At 45.2% G+C, this 21,417-nt stretch overlaps 2 protein-coding genes across 2 annotated transcripts; both read right to left on the bottom strand.

The window, feature by feature from the left end:
- Window positions 1–2,837: 2,837 nt before the first annotated feature.
- LOC147529179 (glutathione S-transferase-like) lies at window positions 2,838–7,608 on the bottom strand. The gene is made up of 6 exons (XM_086608329.1): window positions 7,522–7,608; window positions 6,403–6,454; window positions 6,015–6,147; window positions 4,794–4,935; window positions 3,393–3,524; window positions 2,838–2,960 (listed from the first exon to the last, which is right to left on the bottom strand). The coding sequence occupies exons 1-6, from the start codon at window positions 7,606–7,608 to the stop codon at window positions 2,838–2,840; spliced, it is 669 nt and encodes a 222-aa protein (XP_086464455.1).
- An 8,106-nt stretch (window positions 7,609–15,714) lies between these two features.
- LOC147529178 (glutathione S-transferase-like) lies at window positions 15,715–20,657 on the bottom strand. The gene is made up of 6 exons (XM_086608328.1): window positions 20,571–20,657; window positions 19,560–19,611; window positions 18,463–18,595; window positions 17,509–17,650; window positions 16,165–16,296; window positions 15,715–15,834 (listed from the first exon to the last, which is right to left on the bottom strand). The coding sequence occupies exons 1-6, from the start codon at window positions 20,655–20,657 to the stop codon at window positions 15,715–15,717; spliced, it is 666 nt and encodes a 221-aa protein (XP_086464454.1).
- Window positions 20,658–21,417: the final 760 nt, after the last annotated feature.

The following is a 21,417-nucleotide window of genomic DNA, read 5'->3' as shown; positions in this document are numbered from 1 at the left end:
GTATCATTTTGCCTTAACATGTCTTTCACATGTGCAGTTTAGTTAAGCAGAACTCTGTACTGAGAGCGATTGGCCCACGTCAGAGAACAAGCACATCAAACCCCATCTGCACCCCAGAGCATTCTGCTCTGACAAAAAGCAGGGTGTGTGAGATACACTGCTCTGGTTACTTTGGCATTATCTCACCATGCAGTTTACTGTTTAATCGGATACACAATAGAAAGTCAGCATTTTTGTGCTTTCTCCAGCAGCCCTTATGCTGCATTATAAAGTGACAGGAAGGATTTTTTCCCCTATTGTAAGCATTCGATCTCATTTACAAGGCTCCCCCCTCCTCTCATTTCTTTAGGCAAGCACCTGAAGACATGGAATTTAATTTTATCTCTGGTCACATTAGATTTGCCTTTACCACAGACAGAGTCAAAGCGCAATACCTGCTTGGTTCAATTCCAACCCTTTGCTGGAATTTAAAGCAACGACAGTTTCTAAACAGACAGACTAAATGACTAAAAATCCCCATATTCTCCTTGTAAATAACACTTCATCTTCTCTACATGTGCTGGTTTCAGCTGGGACAGAGTTCTTTTTAACAGCTAGAAGAGCTCTGAGTTTTGGTTTTAATCTGAGACTTGTTCTGAGAAGAATGTCGATAGTGCACTGATGTTTACAGTTGACACTGAGGCCCCAAGGACTTTTCAGCTGCCGTGTTCTTGCCAATGTGTGGGAGCACAACAGGCTGTGGGGGAGCAGAGCCAGGACAAAGGGTCCACAACTGTCTTTATGATTTCTATTTAGACTCAGTATTGAGGGCCAAACCTGGCAACGAACTATTCCATATCATGCAGCGTCATGCCCAGTATAAAAGGAGGGTCAGCCAGAAAGAATGGCCTTTGGTCTTCCAGAGCTGTCACTGTCGGAGTGCGCTCTCTCTCTCTGGCCTCTTGCTCGTCCCGGATTGTTTCGGGATCGTTAATTCAGGACGAGACAGGCCTTGGTCAAGGGCTAGTGAGCAATTACACTATGCATCACTCGTTTGTACATATTATTATCACTGTACATACATTTAAATACATTCATATATTATTAGTAGTATTTGAACGAGGCAAAAGGCAAAATACCCCGAGAGATTTTACAACTCCAAGACCAAACAGCAATTCCTCTTCAGGTTCCCGGCTGATCCTACCCAGAGCCAGACAAAACTCCCTCTGCGCACACCCACCGTGCCCAGCATGGGTCCCTGCAGCAGGTTCGAGCAGGGCGATGGCGGGGGGGTAACCCCCGAGCAGACACCCCCGAGCGGCGCCGCGGGCCGCTCTATCCCGCTCCCCAAGTAACGGCCGGCCCGGTACGCACCTCGCCTTTCGCCTTCCCGCCAAAGGCCCCGGCTGGCCGCCCCCAGCCCCCGAGCGGGATCCGTCCCCCCGGGCAGGCGGCCCGCGGAGCCGGCGGGCAGCCTTGCCCTGCTCTCCCTCGCTCCACACCCCGCCACGGCGGGAAACGCGCTCCTGCGGCTCCGCCGAGCAACGCCGTACTCCGGGGCGGGCGGTCAGCCCGGGGAGCAGCTGCCACCGCTGGCCGCCGCCACAGGCCGTACTTCGCAGCAAAACTTCACGCCGGGCCCGCTGCCTCCGCCAGCCCGGGGCTACCGCCCCCCGCCCCCGCCCTCATCCTCCCTTCGCCCCGCGGGACCTCCGGCCCCCCACCGCCCCCAGCCCGCCGCCGCTACGCTCCGCGCAGGCCGCACCGGCACAGACGCCCCGTCCCACCAGCTCCGCGCAGACCGCCCTCGCTACCCGGCCCGACCTCGGCCCGCTGCTCCGCCCCTCAGCGGTCGCGGCTGCTGCTGCACTGCCCGCCCCCGCTGCCTGGGGCTCGGCTGCGGCAGCCCCAGCGCACTGGGGCACCGCGTCCCTAAGGCTCACGGCGGAGCTGAGGGAGAAGCCACCGCGGCCGTGCCCTGAAGGCCTCGGAAGAGACTTCTTCCACTGGGATGGCTGCGAGGCCGGTGCGGTGCCGCGGATGCACCTCAGAGGGACACGGCAGCCCGGACAAGTCTCTAACTATTGCTGATCATGTACAAAAGATTCACAAGAGGTCACGGTCATTGAGAACATAACATCCTACAATCATAGAATGGTTAGGGTTGGAAGGGACCTCAAAGATCATCTAGTTCCAACCCTCTGCCATGGGCAGGACCCCCTCCATCCACTACACCAGGTTGCTCAAAGCCTCATCTACCCTGGCCTGGAACACTTCCAGGGCTGGGGCAGCCACAATTGCCCTGGGCAACCTGTTCCACCACGCTCATCCTGAAGAATTTCTTCCTTATATCTAATCTAAATCGCCCCTCTTTCAGTTTAAAGCCATTGGCCCCTGTCCTATCACTACAGGCCCTTGTAAAATGTCCCTCTCCAGTGTTCTTGTAGGCCTTGTTGAATTTCATGAGGTTCTCACAAGGCCACTTCTCCAGACTGTCAAGGTCCCTCTGGATGGCATCCCTTCCCTCCAGCATGTCAACCACACCACACAGCTTGGTGGCATCAGCAATCTTGCTGAGGCTGCAGTCAATCCACTGTCCATGTCACTGACAAAGATGTTAAACAAACACCAAGTATCAGCATATTTTATTTCACGTAATTGTTCCATAAAATACCCCTTTCTGAAATCAACAGCTCCAAATCAGCTTTTTATTCCAACTTAACAGTGTATTCTGTTTCAATGATTACCACGTCATTGGATATATGATGCAAACCACAGAACACATCTATGCAGTTTACACTTACAAGGCACAGCTCTGGTAAAAGACTACAGTTGTGTTACCTTCAGCAGCCATGTGATTATATATTGAATAATTTCTTCACCAAGGCAACAACCTTCTCATCTGTTGGTGGCTTCCTCTGGCTGCCAGGCTGCAAGAATTTTTTGATTGTTGGAATGTTGCTTATTCTTCCTTTAAAAGCCTGGAAGAAGCAGCAGTAAAGCCAATGAGGGTCAGGAAATTGTAATTCAACCTTTATAGCTTAAAAATCAGGTGACTTGCATTTTTACTTCTCAGATATACTTATTACACAGAGAAAGGCAGTAGCTCCTTCTAGGCAACACAGCACTCAGCATTTTCCATTTTAAAAAAATATTTCTTCAAAATATAACGTTGCCAGCAGTAACAAAAGGATAGGAACTGCAGGCACAACAGGCTGCAGCCTTCCCCTCCTGATGCTCATTGCTGTGTTTGAAGACACATGAACAAAAGCAGTAGTTACAGGACCAAACTGGCAGAGTCAGTGAGTGAATTCCCATGAGCGGGGAACAGCTGGGAAAAGCAGAGCTGGGGAAGGTGAGCCCTGATGATCCCTGAGGTCCCTTCCAACCCAAACCATTCCATGATTACTAACCTGTAGCAGAGGAAACGCAGACAGTATATCAGGCTTCAGTTCTTCAACCAGTAAAATGGCTTCCAGCAGATGGATGTCTGCCCAGCTTAATTTGTTGCCAACAAGATAATCATGGCCATGGTCTTTTAAGGCCTACAAGATATCAATTAATAAAAAAAGTCATGTAGGAGGTAACGATTTTATTTAGATGTTGCATCACAGATTTCTACAAAAATACACAGCAGAGCAAATCCATGCAAGGATCTATAAAGTTAGAAAGTGACAGGTATTCTCACAACAAAAAAATCAGAACTGATGTTTCAGTGTGTGTGGACCTATGACTCACTCCAACCTAGTGCACCAGGTAGCTGATGCAAGTCCAGTCCCACAAGAAAGACTTCAGCCATAGAAAAGAAACAGGACCAAAGTAACTGTAAGAGGCAGTCAGGACAGTTTACCTGTAGTGTACTTGGATTTAAAAAAAAAAAAAAAAGAAAAAAGTCAAGTGATCAAGTGAGTTCCCAGATGTTTTGGCAAAATTTCAGATTGCTCCTTATAGTTAGAAAGAGATCAGGAATGAAGGAACACAGCCTTTCCACCCGTCCTCCTGTATGGAAGGATTCTTTCATGGCAAACGGCTGATGGAAGAATCACAGCCCACAAAAGCTACTAACAGCTGTAACAGACAAGTTGTGGCAAACGGTGCAGCACAGCTTCACAGCTGTTTCCTTCTTCCTGAAGACTATCACCCCTGTAGCAGAAGCAGGAGGAGGAGACGTGTCTGCGCCCAAGCTACTCTAACGCTACACTTAAACAGCTAACAAACGTGCACTAAAACATCAGTCCGCACCTTTGGAAACGGATTCCTTCCCCAGTCCCATCTGCCAATTTGTCTCTAGTAGACGCAGTAACCTCTGACAGAGGCAAGGCTGGTACCTTCACGTAGTCACTTCCCATACTGCTCTAACAAGGTCCACCACAGCTTGTCTATCAAAGCCACATGGAAACTCCCAAAGGGAGCATCTGAACCAGATTGTCTGCAGTGCTTTATGGCACCTTTTGCCACCCTATCTGGTTGCTGAGTGTTTAAAGCAAACACTCATAGCTAGGGATGTTTTCTGTCAGGATTGTGTAACACATGGACAGCAAACCCAGCTAAACTGAGTCAATGAACAACTTAAACAGCTGGTACAGAAGGAAAACTATGAATCATCCTAACAAAATTAACTATGTTAAAAATCATGGAAACGTTTAGCTGTGTATTTACCATAAGTGAACAAAGATTTCAAGACTTTCCTCCAGAGTTACAATTCTGTTGCTTGCCTTATGGAAAGCAGGTGTGTAGGGCCAGAAGAGTGGAGTGGGGGTGAACCTATACCCCACTTTACTGCCTTTGTAGACTACTGATGATTTGTCACTTACCTTTTCATAAACAGGAAAGTACCTGCTTGAAACTCGTTCAATGATTAAGGCAAGATTCTTTTCTCTTGTGTCAGCTGGTTGAAAAGGGAGAGGCATGGCCATTAGCATCAGGTCTGTTGTTCCCTCCACATACATATCAATCCTGAAACAAGCATTTGTATTTCACATTTATCATTTGAACATAGCCTTTTGGTTATTGTCCTGAAATACAATGCTGAAGTGATCACTGAGTAAAATGCTTCTTAGCGAATGCAACAGAAGACACTAGTTTGTTTTCTTGTTCTTCCACTTTGATTCCAGCTCAATTTATTTCAAAACACAGACTTTATGACAGGCTCACAGTGTCTGCAACAAGCAAGGTACAAATAAGAGTCTGCAACTAAGGTATTTAAAGTGGAGTTCACAGGCATTTCCATTGATAACCTATTCATCTGTGCTGTTGGAGAAAAGACCACAGATGCCAGCCAGGCTAGAGAAAAAAGGTAGTTTGAGGCTTAATCATGAAAGGATCCTGGCAACAAACGGCTGCTATTTGCCAATTCAGACATGCCAGTCCATAATAATGATCCCTGCAATCTCTGGAGTTGCCCCTCCATTATCACAGATTAAACTCTTTACAGTAAGTGGTACTCAGTTAGGTTAGGGACTTAACTGAACTTCTGCACTATTTGTTTTTTTTTTAAAGAAAGGGCTTTTGCTTTGGCATTAGCCCTTTAATTATGACAATGGAAAGTATCCACAGCTTATATAGTAAAGCAGCATTAGGAAAATATTGGGTTAACTTTCAGTAGCATTACACCACTGAACATGTCTTTTTTAAAGCATCTATGAAGATTCTGAAGAAAGGAAATTAGAACACTTAAAGACACTTCATTTTTTTGCAGGCAGCTGTTTTCTAGTTTAAAGAGGGAAAAAAAAAAAAGGCATACTTAGCCTTTATTATGTATTAAGGTCCTGCAATTGCCCAAGAACTTAATGCACCTGTAGTCTCTGTGAAATCAAATGAGCCTTAAGGTGGTCATAACATTCTCACTATGTTGACAATTAACAATCACTTATCAATTAAAAAGTCCATTCACCCAATCCCTGGATCTGAGGAGACAAAGCACTGGCAAATGTATATGCACCTTTACATGCAGATATTTCAAAGCAATATTTTTCTCATAAATATTAAAAATCATGGAAGAGTATCAGTAAGGACAGTATGCGCTGTTACCGTACCAGGCTCTCTCTTTCAGGTCTTTTCCATAGAGGTTGTACTTTGCTGCTATGTAGTTGAGGATGGCTCTAGTCTGCACCATCTTCATCCCGTCGATCTCCACCATTGGCACTTGCTGAAACAGCAGGGATCCATCTAGGGAAGAAAAGGAAGCAAACTACTCACACTGCTGCAGTACTACACTGAATCTCAGAGAGACACATGGTAACACACCAAGACATTTCCAATTCTGAGGGATGAACGCAGCATCCACAAGCAAGCAGGCCTCTCAAATCTTCTCTTTACGGGTCACATCATATTGGAGGTCTTACAAAAAAAAAAATATCTCACCTGTGGTCCTTTTGTTATATTGGTGTGAGTTTATGTTTAGGGTACAGTTTACAGACTCACCATTTTGTAATTTTTCTAGGTCTTCCTTTTTTTCTATGAATTCTTCCTCAAACTGAAAAGCAAAGATAGAAAACAACACTGCGTCACTGCAAAGGCAATGGAGAAGTGGAAAGGAGTCTGGAAGTTAGACTCCACCTCTCCACACTATTGTCTACACTTCTCATGACTGTGTTGTCTCCCTACTCCTATTCTTCATCTCTGCTCCAGAAAATAAGCCAGATCCATAGTGTCCCCAATTTCACAGTAAAAAAAAAACATTTACACCTCCAAAACAGCTTCCTTCATTATAAAGGCCAGAATACTTGCCTGCACCAACAATTACCAGACATCAAATCATTCACTTAAAAGCAGCTGATGCCATGTGAAATACAGAGAAATTTTTAATAAGTTATGCCTCTGTTACACAGCATTTATCTCCCTCTTTCCCCTGCTGACATTTCTTTTTTTTCAAACGAGGACATTGGAATGAGGGCAAGACCTTTGTTTCCTCAGTGCATGTGCTCTGCAGCTTCTCTGCCAGCAACATGCACAAGTCAGCAGCAATAAAAACACTTCTGTACTCCAATGCAGTGTAAATACTTTCTGAGAAAATAGTTTCAAAGCACCATGTTGAAACAAAAATTGCATGTAGAAATTAAGATACCTTAGGATGGCTTTCACCTGCTCTGAATCTAGATAGCTCCCTCACTGCCTTCAGGGCAGCTCTGCTCATTTATCCTACTCATGTCCTCACCCAAAGAAGGAAAAGCACTTTGCTTGGAGATAATGTTCTAAAGTTTTTCACCTGGTACACACGGTCATTCAGCTGAGAACTATCATGAGACTCAGAGAAGTAATAAGCATTCAGAAAAAGTCAGAGATACACAGTTCTGGTCTGTAGCAACAGTTTAAGACCTCCTTCTCTTTGTATGTTAAAATCCTTTTCCTACAACTGTTGCTCAAGGAACACATGATATAAATATGAGAGCGTATCACTGAATCTAAATATTATTCATCACAACATGGGATGTTGTGCACATCTCTACGCATAGATGTAATCAGGAAACTTTTCCAAAGAATACTTATTTTAATCCCAGATTAATCTGATCACCTTATTAAAAGATAAATAAAGATACAAACCTCAACCCCAGCTGCTGCTAACAGCCACCGGATTGACTCCATCCTTCCCCTTGCCTTGACATAGTGCAACTTAGGCTTTCCTGCCATGATTTCAGGGTTCTTGTTTCCTGATGAATTCAAGAAGATGATCTTACAGGATGCATGTTTTAAATTAGCATTTAAAATATTCTGCTCCAAACTGCTAAATACAGTTGGGTCAACGTGAAAGTAGAAGGGCAATCAAGAGCTGGATACTTGGGCTTGATGAAACCACGATTCCTGTGGATTAGTGAATAAAAAGTACACACTACCAGGAGAAAACACAGCAACTCAAAAAAAAAAAATCACGACAGAGCGTAACAAGCATTTACTAAGTCATATACTAGAGCTTATCAGAGTTTTACAACCAAAACAGAATTGTAGGCTTTTCCTGAATAATTACATTTTAAACCAAGCAGTGATGCAACCTCTTCAGTAGGTTTGGGTTTGTGGCAGCATTTATAAACACCAGGCTTGAAAATGCCCTACGTCAAATTAGTTGCTTCTCAAGAACACCAGCCCAGAGACACCAGCACGTATCATGGTGGAGCCCCGTGCAGCTGTGCCTTTGTGAGTACGAGCTTGTAACAGCAATAGATATTCCAGCATGTATTTCACCAGGCCTGCTGACTTCCACATTTAGCTAGTTCTGTTTTCACCGTTAGTCAAATCACAACACATCCATTATAGAGAACGTGGAGCACCTTCAAGAACCATTCCAATTTTATGAACAACAGTGAAACTGTAACAGGGATTTATATGCTGTTGGCTCTGGAAACTTAACGTTAAAACCACAGAATCATAAAATGGTTTAGGCTGGAAGGGACCTTGAACATCATGTAGTTCCAACCCCCCTGCCATGGGCAGGGACACCTTCCACTAGACCACCTTGCTCAAAGCCTCATCCAGCCTGGCCTTGAACACTTCCAGGGATGGGGCAGCTGAAACTTCTCTGGACAAACTGTTCCAGTGCTTCGTCACCCTCATCCTGAAGAATTACTTCCTTATTTCTAATCTAAGCCTACCCTCTCTAAGTTAAAAGCCGTTACCCCTTGTCCTATCACTACATGCCCTTGTAAAATGTCCCTCTCCAGCTTTCTTGTAGGCCCCCTTTAAGTACTGGAAGGCTGCTAGAAGGTCTCCCCAGAGCCTTCTCTTCTCCAGGCTGAACAACGCCAACTCTCTCAGCTTGTCTTCATTGGAGAGGCGCTCCAGCCCTTGGATCATCTTCGTGCCCCTCCTCTGGGCTCGCTCCAACAGATCCATGTCCTTCCTATGCTAATGTATCCTTGATACAGTTTCTCATAATGTTCTGGTTGAGAAACTGGTAACTGCTGGCCTGGATAGGTACACCCTCCTTTGGGTTAAAAAATGGCTGGATGGCCGGGCCCAAAGAGTGGTGGTAAATGGGGCTAAATCCGGCTGGAGGCCGGTCACCAGTGGGGTTCCCCCGGGCTCAGTGCTGGGTCCAGTTCTGTTTAACATCTTTATCAATGACCTGGATGAGGGGATTGAACGTACCCTCAGTAAGTTTGCGGACGACACCAAGCTGGGAGGCTGTGTCGATCTGCTCGAGGGTAGGGAGGCCCTTCAGAGGGATTTGAGCAGGCTGGATCGTTGGGCTGAGGCCAATGGCGTGAGCTTTAATAAGGCCAAGTGCAGAGTCCTTCACTTGGGGTATAAAAACCCCAAGCATCGCTATAGGCTCGGGGAAGAGTGGCTGGAGAGCTGCCTGGCGGAGAAGGACCTGGGGGTCTTGGTTGACTACCGGCTTGATATGAGCCAGCAGTGTGCCCAGGTGGCCAAAAAGGCCAATGGGATACTGGCGTGTATCAAAAACAGTGTAACCAGCAGGAACAGGGAAGTGATCCTGCCCCTGTACTCGGCACTGGTGAGGCCGCACCTGGAATACTGTGTCCAGTTTTGGGCCCCTCGCTTTAAGAGAGATATTGAGCTCCTGGAGCGAGTCCAAAGAAGGGGGCTAAACTGGTCAAGGGGCTGAAAAATAAAACTTAGGAGGAGCGGCTGAGGGAGTTGGGGCTGTTTAGCCTGGAGAAGAGGAGGCTGAGGGGAGACCTGATTACAGCCTACAAATACTTGAGAAGGAATGGTGGGGAGATAGGGGAAGGGCTCTTTACATTAGTGATGGGTGATAGAACAAGAGGAAATGGGTATAAGCTTAGTCAGGGGAGATTCAGGTTGGATGTTAGGAAGTATTTATTCTCTGAAAGGGTTGTCAGCCACTGGAATAGGCTGCCCAGGGAGGTGGTTGAGTCCCCGTCCCTGGATGTGTTTAAGAATAGGGAGGATGATCTACTTAAGGATATGGTTTAATGGGGATTAGGGACGGTTGGACTCGATGATCTCTAAGGTCTTTTCCAACCTAGAAATCTATGAAATCTATGAAATCTATGAAATTTATGAAATCTATGAAATCTAAGGGTCCCAGGGCTGAACACACTACTGTAGGTGGGATCTCATAAGAGCAGAGTAGAGGGGAAGAATCACCTCCCTTCCCCTGCTGGCCACACTTCTTTGGATGCAGCCCAGGATACAGTAGGCTTTCTGGGCTGCTGCAAGTGCACATTTACACCTCACATTTTTCTGGGTGCCTGATTTCCTGCTATCTGCAATAAAGAAGTAAGTTTTGCAAAATAAAGACTCAATGCTGTTTTTTGAGTCTCTAAATGGTTCTCAAGCATTGTTCAAGGTTGTCTTGTTTGAAACCAGTGATTTATGGTCCAAGACTCTCATACAATTAGCAGAGGAGGTAGAAGACTATACTGCCTTGTATCATTTTGCCTTTACATGTCTTTTACATGTGCAGTTTAGTTAAGCAGAACTCTGTACTGAGAGCGATTGACCCACATCAGAGAACAAGCACATCAAACCCCATCTGCACCCCAGAGCATTCTGCTCTGACAAAAAGCAGGGTGTGTGAGATACATTGCTCTGGTTACTTTGGCATTATCTCACCATGCAGTTTAATGTTTAATCAGATACACAATAGAAAGTCAGCAGTTTTTGTGCTTTCTCCAGCAGCCCTTATGCTGCATTATAAAGTGACAGGAAGGATTTTTTCCCCTATTGTAAGCATTCAATCTCATTTACAAGGCTCCCCCCTCCTCTCATTTCTTTAGGCAAGCACCTGAAGACATGGAATTTAATTTTATCTCTGGTCACATTTGCCTTTACCACAGACAGAGTCAAAGCGCAATACCTGCTCGGTTCAGCTCCGACCCTTTGCTGGAATTTAAAGCAACGACAGTTTTCTAAACAGACTGTCATTCCCCAAATCAGAACCAGTACGTGCACATCAGCAGCAAACATGTAGACAGTGCCTAGTTTACACTTGTTTCACAGTTATTAACACCATGTCAACAACAAAGCTGAAGCATTAACAGCAGCAAAAACAAATTACTAAAAATAAAACCAAATTCCCCTTAAAAATAACATTTCATCTTCTCTACAGTAGGAAGAAGGGGGTAAGAGGAAGCACTCCATGCTGCTGAGATCTAAATTTCTTTTTCTTAAATCTGTACACCTAGAAAGCAGTTGATTAATCATTTAACATTTGATGCACATAACCATGTTAGTAAAGACAGTACATAGAAGTAAATAAGCCATAAAACCCCTTCCCTGACTTAGTTTCAAGTACACTAATTCCCTACGCGAGCCCCAAATCCAAAAAGCTTACCTCGTACACAGTGTAACTCACTCTAAGCTCCCAGTACCTTTGCCTTCAGATTATATCAGTCTGTAGCCCCTCCTGCTAAGACAATCGCAAACAATTCACTGCTGACGAAAAACTACCATTGCTTAAGCAAATAATGAGGTCTGCTTGATAACTTCTGACCTGCAGGAAATAAATTCCTAACTATCGCTGACTATGTACAAAAGATTCACAAGAGGTCACAGTCATTGGGAACATAAAATCATAGAATCATAGAATGGTTTAGGTTGAAAGGGACCTTGAAGATCATCTAGTTCCAACCTCCCTGCCATAGGCAGGGACACCTTCCACTAGACCATGTTGCTCAAAGCCCCACCCAGCCTAGCCTGGAAGACTTCCGGGGGTGGGGCAGTCACAATTTCCCTGGACAATCTGTTCCAGTACTTCCTCACCCTCATGCTGAAGAATTTCTTCCTTATATCTGATCTAAATCTACCTTATTTCAGTTTAAAGCCATTGCCCCTTGTCCTATCACCAGACGCCCTTGTAAAAAGTCCCTCTCCAGCCTTCTTCTAGGCCTCCTTTGAGTGCTGGAAGGCTGCTAGAACATCTCCCGGAACCTTCTCTTCTCCAGGCTGAAAGACTCCAACCGTCTCAGCCTATCTTCATTGGAGAGGTGCTCCAGCCCTCAGATCATCTTCATGGCCCTCCTGTGGACTCTTTCCAACAGCTCCATGTCCTTCTTATGTTGGGGAGCCGCAGTGGTGAATCATAGAATCATAGAATCATAGAATGGTTAGGGCTGGAAGGGACCTTCAAAGGTCATCTAGTCCAACCCCCCTGCAAGGAACAGGGATATCTCCAACTAGATCAGATTGCTCAGGGCCTTGTCCAACCTGGCCTTGAACGTCTCCAGGGATGGAGCATCCACCACCTCTCTGGGCAACCTGTTCCAGTGTTCTACCACTCTCATAGTAAAAAATTTTTTCCTAATATCCAACCTGAACCTACCTCCCTCTATTTTAAAACCATTACCCCTTGTCCTATCATAACTGGCCCTCCTGAACAGCCTCTCCCCATCTTTCCTGTAGGCCCCCTTGAGGTACTGGAAGACCGCTATAAGGTCACCCCGGAGCCTCCTCTTCTCCAGGCTGAACAGCCCCAACTCTTTCAGCCTGTCCTCATAGGAAAGGTGCTCCAGCCCTCTTATCATCTTCGTGGCCCTCCTCTGGACCCTCTCCAACTGGTCCATGTCCTTCTTATGTTGGGGGCTCCAGAACTGGACGCAGTACTCCAAGTGAGGTCTCACAAGGGCAGAGTAGAGGGGGAGAATCACCTCCCTCGACCTGCTGGCCACACTCCTCTTGATGCAGCCCAGGACGCGGTTGGCCTTCTGGGCCGCAAGAGCACATTGCCGGCTCATATTGAGCTTCTCGTCCACCAGTACTCCCAAGTACTGGTGGAGTATTCCAGGTGGGACTCTCATGAGAGCAGAGTAGAAGGGCAGAATCACCTCCCTCGACCTGCTGGCCACACTTCTTTGGATGCAGCCCAGGATATGGTTGGCTTTCTGGGCCACTGCAAGTGCACATTTACATGTCACGTTGAGCTTCTCATCAACCAACACCCCCAAGTCCTTCTCCTCAGGGCACCTCTCAATCCATTTTCTGACCAGCCTGTACTTGTGCATGGGATTGCCTCGACCCACGTGCAGGACCTTGCACTTGGCCTTGTTGAACTTCACGAGGTTTACATCGGCCCATCTCTCTGCCCTGTCAAGGTCCCTCTGGATGGCATCCCTTCCCACACCACACAGCTCGGTGTCATCAGCAAACTTGCTGAAGGTGCACTCGATCCCACTGTCCATGTCACTGACAAAAATCTTAAACAGCACAGACTCCAATACCCACGCCGAAGGAATGCCATTTGTCATTGGTCCACACTTGCACATCAAAGCATTGACTGCAACGCTTTGAGTGCAATCATCCAGCCAATTCCTTATCCACAGAGTGGTCCATCCATCAAATCCATGTCTCTCCAATTTAGAGACAAGGATGTCGTGTGGGACAGTGTCAAATGCTTTGCACAAGTCCAGGTAGATGATGGCAGTTGCTTTTCCCTGATCCACCAATGCTGTAACCCCATCGTAGAAGACCACTAAATTTGTCAGGCATGATTTGCTCTTAGTGAAGCCATGTTGGCTGTCACCGATCACCTCCTTTTTTCCCATGTGCCTTAGCAGAGTTTCCAGGAGCATCTGCTCCATGATCTTACCGGGCACACAGGGGAGACTGACTGGCCTGTAGTTCCCTGGGTCTTCCTTTTTTCCTTTTTGAAAATGGGAGCTATGTTTCCCCTTTTCTAGTCAGTGAGAACTTCACCGGACTGCCACAACTCAAATGTGATGGATAGTGGCTTAATAACTTCATCCGCCAGTTCCCTCAGGACCCGCGGATGCACCTCATCAGGTCCCATGGACTTGTGCACCTTCAGGTTTTTTAGAAGTTCTCGGACCTGATCTTCTCCTAGAAGTGGAATGGGCGGTTCTTCATTCTCCCAGTCCCTGCCTTTGCCTTCTGCGACTTGGGCAGTACCGCTGGAGCTCTTGCTAGTGAAGACAGAGGCAAAAAAGTCATTGAGTACCCCAACGTTCTCCATATCGCGGGTAATCAGCTCTCCCATTTCCTTCTGGAGAGAGACCACAATTTCCCTAGTCCTCCATTTAACACTGACATACCTGTAGAAGTTTGTCTTTGTCCTGATTTAGCTGGGACAGAGTTAGCTCTTCTTTTTAGCAGCTAGAAGAGCTCTGAGTTTTGGATTTAGTCTCAGAGTTTTTCTGAGAAGAACATCAATAGTGCACTGATGTTTACAGTTGGCAGTGAGGCCCAAAGGACTTTTTCACTCCCATGTTCTTGTTGTTGTGTAGGAGCACAACAGGATAGGAGGGAGCAGAGCCGGGATAAATGATTCATGACTCTCCTTATGATTTGTACTTAGACTTATGATTGAGGGCCAAACTGGCCAATTAGTATTCCATATCATGCAGCATCATGTCCAGTATAAGGATGAGGGACAGTCGGAAAGAAGAGCTCTTGTTCTTCTGGCGCTCTCACTCTCATAGTTCACTCTCTCTCACTCTATTGTCTGGCCTCTCACTCGTCAAGATTGCGGTGTCGGGACTTATCTGTTTTGGGATCGTTAGTCCGGGACGGGACAGGCCTTGGTCAAGGGCCAGTGAGCAATTACACTGTGCCTCACTCAGTTGTATGTATTTATCATTGAGCATATGTATATATATATATAAAATTAGTAGGAGTATTAAATTGCTCCTATCTCAACTCACGTGTCTCTTTCCCTTTCTCCCTTATTTCTCTTCCCTTCTCTGGGGGTAGGGGAGGGTGATTGGGCAGCTTTGTGGAGTCTTGGTGCCGGAGCAGCCTAAACCACAACAGTCTTGTTGCCCTTGGTGTCCCTGGCCAGATTTGATTTAATTCTACCAGAGCTTTAGCTTTCCTAACCTGATCTCTGGTTGTTTGGACCATTTTTCAGTTTGCCCCATTTAAAGCTGCCAGCACTAGAGCATTAATTGCTTTTAGAGCACTGGTTGTTGCATTTACATATGCAAATGATTTGGTGTTTAAATAAAATACGTATTTATATTTTCAGCTTTCTCACTAGGCTCTCAGTAGTAGAGGTCGATCAAAGTGATTACAATGTACAGCTTTTCTTTAACTGATCTGCATGTAAAATGACGTGACTCAGCATGAAGTCCTACATTTCAAGGTCTCACTAGCACCTGCACCAGTCTGACTCCTCCTTCCTCAAACAACAAGTTTTCAACTTGACAGTTGGTGGTAAGCATTCATCTCTCAGTCAAGCTTGCAAAGTGCTTTTAGCTGCTACAGTAGACCTTTGAGTCATGGAAGTATCAGTGAAGCTACAACACAAGAGTTTAAATGGGACAAAACAGAGGTGCAGTATGACCTCTGATCGCAGCATAATCCAAGTGAAGTTCAGAGGAAAGCTGAGTCTGAACATGTCAGCCCCATCAAGCCAGAACCTGCAGGCTTGTCCTGGCATTTCCCCCAACAGGCACATCACCCACTCTTTGGGCTAAGCTCTCTTCATTTTCCAGCAACTCTTGGAAGTGCCAGAAAGACAGAGCCAGAGAGCCCTTCAATATACAAGCAGAAGCAAGATGTCATTGAACAAACTGGGTTTCAGTGTCACAAGTAAGACTTTATTTCAGGTAATCTCTGAAGTAATTTAAGGCATCCTGTGTTGTGCAGCTAATTAGTGCCCCCTAATTCACTGAACTATTTCGTGTGCTGGTGTGCTCACGTAGATTTGCTTTGCAAGTGTGCGCAGTAGGCCAAAGTCAGTCCTGTAGCTAAGGAGAAAGAGATCGAAAACCTGGTCACTATTTTCATTGATTTCACTTTGCCACTATCAGCAAACAAAGACAATGAAATTGAGTTTATCCAGCTTTAGGTTGCGGCTCATTCAAAAATTTTCATCACTCTTTTTACATCTTCTTCCGATGTTGGCGGTTTCCTCTGGCTGCCAGGTTGCAGGAATTTCTTTATTGTGGCGATATTGCTTATTCTTGCTTTAAAACTCTACAAAACAAAACCAAAACGGCACTGAGCTTAAGAACCATGGTAACTGTCAGGCATTTAGATGTTCTCCATGTTCTGAAAGTAACATTATGGACTGATCCTGCAGAAGAATCCATATGATGCTTCCTGTTATGCTTTTGTACCTATAGTGACAGAAGGCGGCAATAACCATCAGTATTTGAGGCCAGCTTATCCAGCACTTAGGATATTTGATTTTGATTTTGTCTCTCACTGGTTTCCTCACCCTCCCACTCTCCCATATTTCTCAGCCAGTTTAAATCAGTGGTCCTGCTTTCATTCACTGTCCATTAGAACTGTCCATTCAATTACCTGCAAGAGAGGAAACTTGGCCAGTATATCAGGCTTGAACTCTTCTGCTGTTAAAAGGGTTTCAAGTAATTGCACATCTGCCCTGGTAAGCCGGTTGCCAACCAGAAAGTCCTGTCCATGGTCTTTCAAAACCTAAAAACACAACCAGAACCAGATGTGATTTTTCCTTTTCTCTACCTGACTTAATAGGATATCTTCAAAGAAAGGTCATACACTGTCGCAGCTGGAAGGCTTCAGGCAGCTCCAAGCAGACCAATGTCCTAATACAAAGGCTTTAGGCTCTACTCTAAGGAAGGCCCACACTCCTCCAAGGCTCAGAAGGAAATACCTCACCCTTAGGAGTAAACGCCCTGCCTTAAATAGTCAGGAGTCACATGGTTTCTAGATGGGTCAAGGCTATTGGTCACTTGACCATCCATCTCCCAGAGTGATTGGCTGAATGCTACAGCACCTGTTTCAAGGTAACTTTCCCAGTGTAACGAGCTACAGGTGTTTCTTAGTTAGCCTGCATAGGGAAAGAACTTTCACAGGATGCTGCAGCAGCCAAAAGGTTTCTCCACAATACACTGCTTAAAATGAAGGAAATGTGTTAAAAAATCTGTAGCACAAACAAACGATCAGACCACACTGCCATCCTAGGCATAATTTATCAGTTCTTTCTCTTCTGCATTTCCCTCCGGCAGCTCAGTCGTACCCCTCTTGCCTTCACTTCTGTAGCTCAGCACTACTGTGTTGAGGGCTGAGTGTTATGGAACACAGCCACCACTGCAAATGTCCCCACAAAATTTACAAGAGGCTTAAGTTTAGCCCTGGGTATAGTAAGAGTATCTGGGGCTCTTTCAAATTCTGGGCAGCTCCCTTCCTTCTCACTTGTTTCCTCTTCAATTTGGGGAATATTGCATTGGGATCTCTCCGCATGTAACCTGTGCCTTGTGGTCTCGACACCCAGCTAATCCGTCCTTTTTTGTTACAGAAGGGGCTGCAACACTTTACATAGCATGTAGGGTACGGGAGGTTCTGCACTTCAGCAGGAAATTTTATGTAAAAGCTGATGCTCTAGTGTCTTTTGTCTGAAACAACAAAGAGACTGAAACGTGGACATGTGGGGAGCTCAATTTGTCCTGGGTTTTTGCAGCTCTGCATATCTCTCAGATTTGTAGTGCCTTCTGTCCCCTCTGTAGTGTCCTGTCTCCATCCTTGTCCCAGCCCCACCAAAACCATAGCATTTATTTTTCAGGGGTAATTTTTCTTCCCTGTTTTCCTCAAAAGAAATTGTTTGTGTAGATCCAGGATGGAGTTTCAGGAAAACAATACTAATTAAGCTACGACATTGTTGACACGTACCTTCTCAAAGACTGGGAAGTATCTGTTTGTGGCCTTGTCCACAAGATTAGCAAAAAGTTGCTCCTTTTTATCTGCTGGTTCGTAAGGAAAGAGCACGAGTAACTCACTCAGATCTGCTATTCCTTCCACGTACATATCGATTCTGAAAGCAATAGATCCAGTTGGTCAAGTCAAAGACAGTAGGTCTGAATGACATGATAGCTACTGGCATAGCTTGGAGCAGTTTCCCCAGAGCGCAGAAGCTTCGAGGGAGAAGGATGGTGGGTGAAAGGCAAGTGCAAAGCACCTGACCAAAAACTAAAAGACTGTAGCCCTTCCATTTTTCACTAGGAGTGATGCTTCTCTCTTAAGTTTTTTTGAACCTGAGGACAAAACTGGCATGTCATCCAAACTTATGTTAAAAATCCAACCAGACATGCCAAGTTAAACAGTGGATCTATACAATTCCTAACAAATGTCTTGAAATGTGTTTACCTGTGCTAATTAACTTGAAGCATTTAAAAATACGTCAGGTCAAACCACATGCCCTAAGAGCCCTGTCCTTTAATAAACAGTTATTAATTGTAACTGTTATGCCTGGTTATTAGAGAGAGAAGTTTTTTGTTTCCATCAACGACATTTCCCTGAATTTGATGTGCTGAAAATGCCTGCTGCTGACAACTGCAGGAGAACATGAAAAGCAGCGTCAGTAAGACAAGCTGCCCTCTGCGCTCCTGACTGCTTTCTTCTGATAGCTGCATTGAGCTTTGATCTTCATGAACTGCCTCGCACTTGCCTACCCAATCTGGCTGGTTATTACTGTTGTAGACACCACCCACAGTCACGGTCAACACGTGCTACAGGAAAAGCTGCCGTATCGCCCTGAATCTAACTGTGAGCTGAGATATTCTTGTGTTACACAGAGAGGTGGTATGAACTGCAGTCTAACAAACAAAAGTGGAACGGTTACAGTACAGGGCTCTCTCCTTCAGGTCCTTCCCATAGAGGTTGTACTTTGTTGCTATGTAGTTGAGGATGGCTCTAGTCTGCACCATCTTCATCCCATCGATCTCCACCATTGGCACTTGCTGAAACAGCAGGGATCCGTCTAGGGAAAAGGGCATAAGACAAGGAGACATCCAGTCACTGCAGGAGAACCGTTAGTGGGTGTTTGGCAAAGTAACTGTGTATTATTTTTGATCTGTGGTAGTCTTCCTCACTGATGTAACACAGTGTGGAAAAAAGCTTACCATTAAGCCAAGACCCATCTCTTAGTGACATATTAATAACTTAACATTATAGCAATCAGCTTCTTGAAGTTTCTTCAAATCTGAAGAAGCACCCAAATGCAAAACTTTTATCAGTCATACACTAAAAAGACAAGTCCTGCACTGCACAGCCTTAACACAGATGATTTTCACGGAGGTTACTACAGATGAGAAGGACTGACGGATCTGACCCATAATGAGCCAGTTACTGTCATGCTTTAGTAAGTGTTATGGAAACCTGGACTATTTAAAGGCTTGTCAACATATACTGTGAATATAAATGCATATAGTTTTATCTCTGTGGCTACTATATTAACTTTATACAATGACATACATCTGTAAGGCATGAAGCTTCACGGATTTCATGAGATTCCTGGAAGAGCCAAATATCACTTAGTGTGAGACTGTAGCCAGGACTGAAGTGAGAGTGACTCAGCACTGGCACGGGTTGCCCAGAGAGGCTGTGGAGTCTCCGTCCTTGGAGATACTCAAAACCCAACTAGACACTGTCCTCAGCAACTGGCTCTAGGCGGCCTTGCTTGAAGAGGGGGGGTTGGCACAGACGATCTCGAGAGGTCTCTTCTGACCTCAGCCCTTCTGTGATTTAGGGAAGACTGAAGCAACTGGGTAGGTGATACCATCTAACACACTGCAGTATGCATCTGTGATACCTCATGTACAATGCAGCCTAGATTTTCTTTTTAAGAGACTTCTTAGGTGTTCTAAGACAAACTATTCTAATTCTAATTCTAATTCTAATTCTTCTTATTATTATCTAATTATTAAAAAGTGAAGGAAACTTACCTTTCCGTAACTTTGCCAGATCATCCTTTGTTTCCATAAAACATTCTTCAAACTGCAGGAAATACAGAGGAAAAGTTGTGTTGTCACTACATATTTTAGCTTCTGCTTCGCATGAGACAGTGAGGGCACACACAGATGTGTTTTGAGGAATCTCATTTTTTGAAAAATAAATCAGATTTGGAAGTGACATCTTTAAAAACTTATTTTGCCTCTGTCGCATCCTCTCCTCTTCCCTCTCACATGTGGTTCATATTTTTGTGCAGGTAAGATTCTGGCTAAAGCTGAGATGACTGAAAGGCACAAAACCCTGTCTCCTGAGCAAAACTGGACCACGCCATTTCTGTTGTCAGCACTGGCAAGAGATGGTGCAGGCGAAGGAGAGGACAGGTGAATTCATATTGCAACAGCAGAACTGTATTGTAGGCCCTTAGCCTCAAGCTGGCAAAGGGAGGGAGAGAGAGAAGACATCACGTGCCCCCTGCACCTTTCTGGCCTAGTGCCCATCACCATGACAAAAACTCACAGCTCTTAAAACACACAGATCCCCACAGGCCCTCTCCAGTTTAATAGCAGAAACTGCTAGAGGTGAAACAGTCACTCTGTGGTTTATAATATACAGTGCCTTCAGGGCTAAACTACATTGTAGGAGGCATAATGACTTTTTGCTATTTTGGACACTGAGATTTAACTGAAGGTCTTCAGAATGGAAAGTGCTAGACCCCTGTGATCGGAAGATAAGAAGCCAGGTTCTGCTGCTGTGATTTTCAATTTTTTCTTTCAGTAGCTACAGAGGAGAGGAATTTGTGGTGCTACCTGTAGGCTTGGCACATGATGCTTGGAAGTGAGATGGGAACTTGTCCCGCTGCTTAGGGTAAGCTAGTGGTCATTGTTGGCTTGGTCAGCAATGCAATAAATGCAGAGCTTGAAACTGCTGGTCAGTCGCATTTTTTATAAGGAACAGCAAAAATACATATTTGTCACATGCTTTTAGTAGAAAAAACAGGGACAAACCTCAACCCCAGCTGCTGCTAGTAGCCACCGTATTATTTCCATTCGGCCTCGTCCATCGAAGTAGTGCAGCTTGGGTTTCCCAGACATGTTTCTATGTGGCTGATTTCCTGCTATCTGCAATAAAGAAGTAAGTTTTGCAAAATAAAGACTCAGAATGCTGGTTTTTGAGTCTCTAAATGGTTCTCAAGCATTGTTCAAAGTTTTCTTGTTTGAAACCAGTGATTTATGGTCCAAGACTCTCATACAATTAGCAGAGGAGGTAGAAGACTATACTGCCTTGTATCATTTTGCCTTAACATGTCTTTCACATGTGCAGTTTAGTTAAGCAGAACTCTGTACTGAGAGCGATTGGCCCACGTCAGAGAACAAGCACATCAAACCCCATCTGCACCCCAGAGCATTCTGCTCTGACAAAAAGCAGGGTGTGTGAGATACACTGCTCTGGTTACTTTGGCATTATCTCACCATGCAGTTTAATGTTTAATCGGATACACAATAGAAAGTCAGCAGTTTTTGTGCTTTCTCCAGCAGCCCTTATGCTGCATTATAAAGTGACAGGAAGGATTTTTTCCCCTATTGTAAGCATTCAATCTCATTTACAAGGCTCCCCCCTCCTCTCATTTCTTTAGGCAAGCACCTGAAGACATGGAATTTAATTTTATCTCTGGTCACATTAGATTTGCCTTTACCACAGACAGAGTCAAAGCGCAATACCTGCTCGGTTCAGCTCCGACCCTTTGCTGGAATTTAAAGCAACGACAGTTTCTAAACAGACTGTCATTCCCCAAATCAGAACCAGTACGTGCACATCAGCAGCAAACATGTAGACAGTGCCTAGTTTACACTT

Source organism: Tauraco erythrolophus, chromosome 2 (genome assembly GCF_009769465.1).
Source record: "Tauraco erythrolophus isolate bTauEry1 chromosome 2, bTauEry1.pri, whole genome shotgun sequence".
Lineage (NCBI taxonomy): Eukaryota > Metazoa > Chordata > Aves > Musophagiformes > Musophagidae > Tauraco > Tauraco erythrolophus.
This window is presented reverse-complemented; position numbering and strand designations above follow the sequence as displayed.

What these genes read in the sequence shown, in the direction of transcription:
- LOC147529178 (XM_086608328.1), bottom strand. Translation starts at nt 20,657, where the DNA reads ATGTCTGGGAAACCCAAGCTGCACTACTTCGATGGACGAGGCCGAATG. An exon ending in TCTGGCAAAGTTACGGAAAG is followed by an intron (nt 18,596 to 19,559) that starts GTAAGTTTCCTT and finishes CCTTTTCCCTAG; the next exon opens with ACGGATCCCTGCTGTTTCAG. An exon ending in ACTTCCCAGTCTTTGAGAAG is followed by an intron (nt 16,297 to 17,508) that starts GTACGTGTCAAC and finishes TTGTGTTTTTAG; the next exon opens with GTTTTGAAAGACCATGGACA.
- LOC147529179 (XM_086608329.1), bottom strand. Translation starts at nt 7,608, where the DNA reads ATGGCAGGAAAGCCTAAGTTGCACTATGTCAAGGCAAGGGGAAGGATG. An exon ending in TAGCAGCAGCTGGGGTTGAG is followed by an intron (nt 6,455 to 7,521) that starts GTTTGTATCTTT and finishes TTTGCTTTTCAG; the next exon opens with TTTGAGGAAGAATTCATAGA. An exon ending in CCTAGAAAAATTACAAAATG is followed by an intron (nt 6,148 to 6,402) that starts GTGAGTCTGTAA and finishes TTTCTTCCCTAG; the next exon opens with ATGGATCCCTGCTGTTTCAG.